This window comes from Nelumbo nucifera, chromosome 7 (assembly GCF_055504915.1).
Source record: "Nelumbo nucifera cultivar China Antique chromosome 7, China Antique-T2T, whole genome shotgun sequence".
Lineage (NCBI taxonomy): Eukaryota > Viridiplantae > Streptophyta > Magnoliopsida > Proteales > Nelumbonaceae > Nelumbo > Nelumbo nucifera.
Window position 1 is genome coordinate 52673504 of NC_142655.1, and position 9849 is coordinate 52683352.

A 9849-nucleotide genomic window follows, 5' to 3' on the forward strand; every position below is an offset into this window, starting at 1 on the left:
CCATTTGATGTTGATGGTTGAACTATTTATGTGCGACAAAATGGTGGTTTATTTAATTATTTTTCATGTTGGTTTTGAACATAAGTTTTACATTATTAAAAATATTAGATATGGATTTACTTGTAAAATTTATTGATGAGAAACAAAAATATTTCAAATAAAATATTTGAGAGAGAATGAAAGTTAATACCTTAATGAGAAGAAATTTAATGAAGTGGAAAGTAATAACACTTTAAATTACATTTTTTGCCTACATAGTTAAAGAGGGATTAAATTCATAAATAAAGGTAATTTATTTAGTGTGCCTTAAACATAAGATTTAATGAAAGAAAATGTGACTTTATACCTTAAATATAGAACTTAGTGGTAAAGAATATAATGAATTTAATAAAAGTAGTTAACTCAAATTATGTTTTTTACCCTCATAAATATAAGGAGACCAAGTTCAAAGGGCAAGAGTAATATAGACCTCATTTACACTTTTAAAAGTAGTATAGATAGTCATTCCCTCCCCCTCCCTTGGAAATGAAATCCCATTTCAGCTGATTCTGATTCCTGTTTGAACCAAGCAAATTATGGGAATAAACCATTCATTCCAATTCCCAGGGTTTTCAATTCTGACTCCAACAGCAAACCAAACAGACTCTAAGTTTATCTGAAAAATCGGGGGGGGGGGGGGGGGTTGCCAATATGTATGATCTTGTTTCGGAAAACAAAAAACAACTACAACTGCTACATCAGTAAAATCAATTTTTATAATTGGTCAAGTAGGGAAACTCCCTGCATGGCATAGTCTACTAGTACTATGAAGAGAATGCCATTCGGTCCATTCCTATCTAAACAGCACAGCTATTAACTACCTTTGACTAATGAGATAATTTGGTAACGGCTGAAATAGGGGCTAAATGTTGCAAGGTTTCAACTTTCAACAATTCAACCTATAAATTGAGTTTCCGGCTATATCACTAACCAGCCCTTCTTTACAGTTGAATGATGAAAAGATTCCAATACCAGTTTGACTATTTTATCCCCTATTTTTTATTAAAAGGCAACAATACTCCTAGGTTAAGGAGTATTCTCAAATTGGAATCTTTTAATCACTCAGCCTTTATTTCAAACAATATCAGAAAAGCCATTTACCATAATATCATGGACCATTGCCACCAAGGAGGAGACGGTTTAGAGGTCTCAAACAGATGGCCTTTGACACCGACCAAGGATTAGGGCCTTATATTCCCCGTATCTTGATCTAAAGTTGGCTTGCGTATGACAAAAAAGACAAGATTATCTTAGATGTATGCTCTATTTATGACTAGTAGTAGTAACCATCCATATTTTTTTTTCTCCAATTACAACTTTTCATTTTAAGAAATGATCAAACAAATATCAATAACAATGTTATTAAATACACACAAGGCAATGGAATTTTTATTTACTACAACCTCAGAAAAGAGTAACCTCTGCTAGTACATAGCTTTCTAGAAAAGATAAAATAAAGAATTGGTGTCTGTTCAAAAATCTGTGCTATAGTTTTCTGGCTTAAACCACAGAGAGAAGTCAATTCCCTTGTTCTTCAGCTTCTCTGTTGCCGGACCTATCCTTTCCAAAAGCTGGAATTCACAAGATTTGAAGTATTAAGGAGGACAAACCTTAATGCTTATTTAAATGCATTTAAGCAGTTAGCTTGATTAGAAAAGAGCAGAAAAAAGATAAGTAAAAGTTAAAGGAAATAAATTTGAAGGTCTTGCAAGAGGTGCTAATCAGTGTATTGGACCTCTCACATTCACTGGCATCAGGGACTCCTTTGAAAAATCCAACTATAACTGGTGGGAAAAAGCATAGTAGGGAACTATTTTTAACAATACAGAAGACACCCAAGCTCACTGCCTGTAGTATTGATGCATACACAACTTTGCCATGTTCGACCACTCACATTTACAATGGATCACAGCCATATACACAGAAGTAGAAACCAAAGCTTCCATGGAATTTTAACTCCAATATAAGTTGGTATGGACTGACCTTTGCATGTAGAAGACCATTGGAAACCAATACAGATCTATCGAACACACAGAACTTTCCACCATCCATGCGTGTAACAGCCCCACCTGCTTCTTCAACCATCTGCCTCAAGAAAAAATAAAAATTAAAAATTGAAAGTATTTAAAAGGTAGTAATGGCTTCTGAAAGCTTTATGAGGTTCTAATCACAAACCAGATAGCTAGAAAGATAGCTAAGCAACAAGGGGTGGGACATCAACATAGGCAAAGCTGAGGTTTAGAAAACCAGAAAAGATCATGATATGATTCTTGATGGAATTTGGGAAGAGGTAACCGGAGGCAAACCCTAAGCACAAGAAACAGGGTAGAAGATACTAGAACTACACCATTGAGGGACATTCTCTTAGCTTAAGGAATTTTTTTTGTTAGAATAATGGCATTAGGGTAGAAGATACTAGAAAGCATCATATATAACAAAGGCCTTTTTTCATGGAATATTTGAAGACAGAACCCTAACTCCAACTAGGGTTTCAATGGGCACTCCATATGCTCCTATCCCAAGAAAATTAGTGCTATAGGAACTGGGAACCAAGCCTCACATATGCCCAGGTGTGCAGGCTGCACCTCTCTTCAATCCAAGGGCAGCTCCTTTCAAAACGCACATGCCTGGGTTACCTTGCACCTTGGCCCAGGGATGCCTTTTCAAGCTACCAACATTTTCATACATTCTCATGTGTTTTACACCTTTGTGATAGTCAATTAACTTCTAAATTACCTTTTATTGGTGTTTGTGCACTAGTACTGGCCCATTAGCTTTTTCTTTTTTTGAGAGAAGGTAATGTAAAATTTTATTGATAGAAAACACTAGTACAAAGGCCCCCCAACTAAATACCTTACATGGGGAAACAGCCCAAACATAACAAGATTATAGATGCCATAGGCTCCTAGAGTTCAGCCTAGCCCTCAACTCAGCTGCCTGGATTCCCTTCGAAGCTGAGACCCAAGAAATCAGCTTTCCAACAGAAATGGATATCAGGTCTTCCGGATCCTTATAGATATTCTGAAATAGTCTTTTGTTCCTTTCTGCCCAAATTGTTAGACAGTGTATGCCCTTAGCTCCAATCAGCATGATGTACATTATCACACTTATTGTAAATGAATAAAGTACATATTTGATTCATGTTATTGTGGTGTGTTTCTGTGTAATACCCTTAAATTGGACACATATGAGACTCGTGTTAGTTTAGAATTTTCATAGCCGTTGGATAGATCTTGGGAGATTTATCCTGCCAAGGCTGACATTGATGTGCTGCCAAGTTGGTTGGGGTGGCTTGTCTCAGCTGCCAGGGTGAGACTTGAGATACATGCAGTGTGGGTTTTCATGAAACCCTGAACCAGACCAAATTCTAGTATTGCCCTAGACCTTGGAGACAGATGGGCAAAACTGGAATGTTACACCTAACCCCTAGACTCGATTATGATATTGCACTAGGCATCGGATTGGGCTATCTTTGATGTGCCAATCAGTGAGATCCTTAGAGGGGGTCAAAACTTGGGTATGTAGGGATAGTTCGAGAATTCATCTGAGTGGGTGATCATAGTGACAGGATCAACCCCTTTGTCGGACAAAGTGAATGATTGGGGAAATGCACTCTTTCTAATGGAAACTTAAACTGCCGGTAGTGGATTTCAAATGTGCTTGAAATTTGGTTTTGCAAAATATATTTATATAAAGATATACTTATATATTATGGTTTCATAAATTGTTTGCAAAAGGTTTTAATTCCCGGGATCCATGTGAACAGAGAGTGCATCACTGTACCTTGCAACCGAGGGAGAGGTCCTCTCTTATCAGGCAATGTTTGATCATTAAGGGCTGAGAGGTTAAATGTAAGACCATTGAGGATTATACCTGATGGGCTAATCTTGCATCTGCCCACAGTCCTTGGGCCTTCATAAGATGGTTGGACCCAAGGACCATTTAGTGTAAATGTTGGGTCCATTAAGAGCCCATAGTGATGGACTCAGGGGTTCACTGTATTCAGCAGTGAATTCGGCCAGGCCTCGTAACAGAGGCTAGGCTGAACCCATGTGGCTGATGTGTAGATCAATGATAGGGTCCCACACCACACAAAGAGAGCCAAGATAGCCAGCATTAAAAGGAAGTGAGCCTAAAAGCTTAATGGGCCTAAAGCCCATTTCAAACTGGGTTAATTGGATTAATTAAATAGGGGCGGATTTGGGTTTGGATCAGTAGATAAGGATAAGAGGATAACTCTTATCCACTTAAAGAGTCCAGATCCAAATAGAGATTTGGATTAGGGAACTCCTAATTTGATTAGGAATAAGCTGATCTTGAACTGCAGATAAGATAAGGGATTATCCTTATCACTTAAAGAGTTCAGGTCCAAATAAAGATTTGGATCAGGAGACTCCTAATCAGATTAGGAGGTTGTCTCTTTAAGGCTATAAATAGAGAGCAGGGCGGATCTGAAAAAGATACCAAAACATTACAGAAGACAACTCAGTTTGACTGTTTCTGCCTTCAGTTCTTTTTCTTCCTACTCTTGCCGCCCTACCTTGTTCGATCTCCAAGATTTGATCTTGATATTGTTTCTTGCTAAAAGAAACAATTCTAAAGCTGTGCTCACTACCTTATTCGATTCTTGCCGAAGAATCAGAGGTTCTTGGTGAAGAACTACCTACTGATCCTGCCTCATCTTAAGCTGTGTCATTTTCAGTGGAGGGAGGATTTGGTACGCTCTTTGGGCGTGAACACTTGCATTGGGAGGAGCTTTTTGCGTGGATTCCGAATCAAGTATATCCCTCCCTAATCTTTGTTTCAGATTTGGTCCGGTTTAGTTACAATAACGAACCTTATGCAGTTTTCTAAATTGGGAATATGATTCCCAGATGGGAGTAAAGAAATTTTTGAAATTTCACCCAACCTTCCTGTAGGGTTCGACCATCCATATGATGGATCTCCCATCCCTTCACAAATGGTGCTGATGACTACAACTGGAATGGACATCCACACAACTGAAGCAAGCTTCGACAAACCCTATAATCCCCAACTCCACAACATTTCCTTCACCGAAGCTGGCATTGACTAGGCAAGACCCATCGAACCAAGAAAATGATTCCACATTCTAGCTTAAATTGAGCAGTGCATAAATAGATGACTGCTATCTTCACACTTCTGGTCTTGGATATGAACCCCTTTCTTACATAGGTGGGCTTTAGTTAAACACCTGTCTAGAACTGCAACCCACACTAGAGCATTGATTTTTGAGGGAGAGGTTGGATTCCAGATTCTGGAAGCAGGATATCTTCAGAAGTACTCATTGTCATGTGAGTGGCAAATGACTTGACTGAAAAGAGGCCGTCTATATTACATGTCCAGGACCAACTGTCTTCTTTGAGCATTAGGGGTTGAAGGGAGAGAGCAGTTCGAGTAGATCAGCCAGGACAGGAATTTCCCAATCCTGAAAATTCCTTCTGAAAGAAGGGCACCAGGCTACTGAGTTCCCCACCACCTCAAAACTGTGAAGATATATCTTGATGTACATTATTAGAGTAGTCCTTGTTGTACAATATCGTAGTTATTATTATTTTATTTGTTCTTTTTATCTTTCAGCCCTGTAAGGGCATTCTTGTAACTGTACATACTTTTTATCTCTTTAATATAAAAGAGACTCTTTGGGGTGGGGGTTGACCATTCTTGACACCGCTAGATCTGTTTTCTTCTTGCTCTGAATTCAGTTCACATGGTATCAGAGCAGGTTGCTCTTTGATCTTCCTTCTCTCTAATCCATCTTGTCTTCGTGATCTATTGAGATCCTACATCTCTGTTGAGTGGTCCAGGACTGTTTTGATCTATCCAGGAACTCCTTTTTTGTTTTTTGTGCACCCAGAGAGAGAGATTTTATTGGATCTCTCTCAATTGACCTCTGTTTGTAGCAAGAATTGAAAGGAGTTGTCACCTAGCCCTTCTCAACATATTCTGAAATTTTTACGGAGATCCGTGAAGTTTTTAGAGAGATCTGGACTCTTCTTCTTGGCGGCTGCACCCAGACTTTCCTTTTCTGGACCGTGTGTTCAACTTTTCTTTGTTTTGAATCTTAAACAATCTCCAGTGAAAGTAAGGGGTTTCTATCTTAGTTTTTTGACTTTCTTGGATTGATTACAGCCTATTTAACTTGTCTTTGGATCAAGTTTTACTTCAGATTAGTTTCTTTAAACTTCAGCCGAACCCTATTTGTGCTATTTCCTTGCTGTAATGGCTTCAGACAGAGGTGATATCATTCCTGTAAAGATGTATGGACAGAACTATGGGGTGTGGAAGTTCCACTTCGATTTTTATGTTGAGGGAAAGGGTTTAGAATGATATTTGAATGGAACGGTCACCAAACCAGCTGAGTTCTATTGACTATGATACATCTGTACCTATGAGGAGAATGAAAACAGCATATGAGATGTACATGTATCTAGAAAAAATTTATCAACAGTCCAACGTATCTAAGCAATATCATATAGAATCAGAAATATTCTCTTACAGCCAAGGAGATAGGAGGATATAGGAGTATTATTCTGCTTTTCTTGATTTATGGGCTGAATATTAGATTGTTCACATTGAACCCTCGGATCCAATGGAGTGTGTGAAATATCTTCAGAAGCACTTTGAGAAGAGAAAGGTGACTCAGTTCTTGATGAGACTTAGACCTGAATATGAGATAATCAGGTGCAACATTCTGAGTAGGGGAACACTTCTAGATATGGATTATGTTTTAGGGGGACTTCTGAGAGAAGAGACTAGACTTCTCACTACAACCGGGTTTGATGGGAAGATGGCTGAAGTTGGGGTTGAAACAGCCTTTGTTGCTCATGGGGGTAAGAAGCCAACCCCCAAGGACCTCTTCAAAACCCAGTGCTATGAGTGTAAGGGTTTTGGACATATTGCATCTCCCTGTAAGAAGAAAAATGTGTGTACCTATTGCAAGCAACATGGTCACATCATTCCAGACCGTCCAGTCCGACCAGCTAAGGGCTCTCAGAAAAATACTCAACCCCAGGCCTATCAGGCAATAGATGGACCAACAACAGACACTGTATCTACCAAGGGTGAGTCTTCAGTGAAAGGTGAATCAACAGGTGTCATGGATGAAGAAAGGGTTCGACAATTGGCATTTTATGCTATTTCCTATGCTTTCTCTACTATTGGCTTGTCTGGTAAGTTCTTTGCATATTGTTCTTCCCCTTCACATGCTTGGATTATAGATTCAGGTGTCACCAACCATATGACAGGAGACTACCTCAACCACCCAATCCCTTCCACTAAAATTCACCATAAACATATTATTACTACTAATGGTGAAAAGTTAGACATCATTGGTAGTAATGATTTGTCCCTCTAACTGTCACCAACCATATCCTTTCCTCTCTCCAAAACCCTCTTAGTACCCAACCTTACTACTAATCTGATTTCTGTTGGCCAAGTTGTTGGTGAAGGAAATGTTCTCACATTTTCTCATGATGGTTGCTTGATACAGGACCGGTACACTAGGAAGGTGAAAGGGAAGGGGCATAGGCTGGGCTGTCTATTTGTGCTGGAGTTCGAGAAGTCTCAACCGGGGGCATCCTCAGCTTTACTTAGTTCTTTTTTGTCTGATTCTCTGTTGAGTTATAGAAATAATGTTTGGGATTTATGGCATAAACGATTGGGTCATCCATATTCCCAAAAATTAAAATTTTTGTTTGACTCTAGTTTGATTAAGAATAAAATTCCCCTTGTTGATATTTTTGATGTTTCTTGCACTACATGTTGTTTGAGTAAAAGTCATATTTTACCATTTCTTCATATATCTGACATGCCACTAAACCTTTTGAGAAAATACATAGTGATGTTTGGTCTGCTTCTATTACTTCACGATTGGGGTACAAATATTTCGTATTATTTATAGATGATTGTACCAGATATACTTGGATTTATTTTTTGCGACACAAATCAAAAGTCTTTGGTGCATTTAAATTGTTTCATACTATGGTGCAAAATCGATTCAAGTGCAATGTGACTATCCTCCGCTCAAATTCAGGGAGAGAATAGAGATGGAGACTTCCTGGCATACTTGAGGAGTCATGGAATTCAATCTCAGCATAGCTGCCCAGACCCTCCACAATAGAATGGTGTAGCTGAATGGAAGAACAAACACATTCTCAGTGTTGTGCCGACATTACTACAGGAGTCTCATACTCCAACTTCATTTTGGGTATAAGCAGCCAGTACAACCATGTATTTGATCAATTTTCTTCCATCCTTGATTCTAGGCAACACTTCTCCCTTCCAAAAACTTTTTGGTTATCCCCCAGATTTCTCTAGCCTTCATGTTTTTGGTTGTCTTTGTTTTGTTCATCTTCCCCGTTCGTGAACGATCTAAATTAACTGCTCAGTCTGCTATGTGTGCCTTTGTGGGATATAGTTCTGACCACAAAGGATTTCTGTGTTATGATCCTACTATTCGTTGTATTTGGATTTCTCGGAATGTTGTGTTTCTTGAACATATCTCCTTTGCTGGGGTTGCTAGATTGTCTGCTCCTTCCATCTCTGTCTTGTAGGACTTTAATTCAAATGACACTACTACTTCCTTAATTGAGAGAGATCTTCTTGTTTTCACCAGCAAGCGGCTACGTGTCCCGGCTCCTGCGCCTACAACCCCCCTTCCACCCAGTCCAGAGCATTCATCTCAGATATCCTCTGTAAGTGATAGTAGTTCGGTTATTCCACTTCGTCGTTCTACTCGTATCTCTCGACCTCCTGACTGCTATGGTTTTCCTTCAAACCATAGTTCCTTTTTTGTTGTACTTTCTTCCACAGATATCCCTAGATCTTATCAATAAGCCATTAGAAGTTCTTAGTGGAAAGAAGCTATGAATGCTGAAATTCAAGCCCTCCATGAGAATGATACTTGGGATCTTGTGCCAGATCCTCCAGATGCTTTTCTGTTGTACTTTCTTCCACAGATATCCCTAGATCTTATCAATAAGGCATTAGAAGTTCTTAGTGGAAAGAAGCTATGAATGTCGAAATTCAAGCCCTCCATGAGAATGATACTTGGGATCTTGTTCCAGATCCTCCAGATGCTTCTATTGTTGGAAGCCATTAAGTCTATACGATCAAATTGAAATCAGATGGCTCTCTTGATCGATATAAGGCCTGGTTAGTTGCCCAAGGATACAGTCAAGAATATGGGATTGATTATGAAGAAACATTTGCCCCAATTGCTAAGATCACCACAGTTCGGACTCTTATGGCCGTTTTTGCTATTTATTCCTGGACTATTTACCAATTAGATGTGAAAAATGCATTCCTTCATGGTGAATTAAAGGAGACAGTCTACATGAAACCTCCGCCTGGATATTGTAGTGATCCTTCACGTGTCTGTCGCCTGAAGCAAGCACCCAGGGCTTGGTTTGAGCGCTTCCACGATGTTGTTGTTGCAGCTAGGTATAATCAGAGCTCCTCTAACTACTCCCTCTTTGTTAAGAGAAGACCCCAGGGTATTACTATTCTTCTATTATATGTTGATGACATGCTCCTAACGGGGATGACCATGATGGCATTTGTGAGCTGAAGTCCTTCATAACTCATTTCACATGAAGGACCTGGGTTCTCTCACTTACTTCTTGGGTTTGGAGGTTCATCATAGCAGTCGAGGGTATTTTATTTGTCAACAAAAATACACCTTTGATCTTGTCAAACTAGCTGGAACCACTAATGAGAAGCATGTTGATACCCCCCTGGAGCTGAATGTCAAGCTATATAAATCCGAAGGCCTCATCCTTCCTGATGCTA

The 9849-nt window shown here is 39.2% G+C and overlaps 1 protein-coding gene across 1 annotated transcript in view; it reads right to left on the reverse strand.

Annotated features, from left to right (window-relative positions):
* Positions 1-1289: 1289 nt before the first annotated feature.
* IMPL1 (myo-inositol monophosphatase like 1) overlaps positions 1290-9849 on the reverse strand; it is a 77635-nt gene continuing 69075 nt past the window's right edge. The window contains exons 9-10 of the mRNA XM_010277855.3: positions 2023-2124; positions 1290-1610 (exon numbers count right to left, since the gene is read on the reverse strand). Of these exons, the coding sequence (XP_010276157.1) occupies positions 1512-1610; positions 2023-2124 (201 nt within the window). The 3' untranslated portion in view covers positions 1290-1511. The remainder of the gene's footprint in view (positions 1611-2022; positions 2125-9849) is intronic.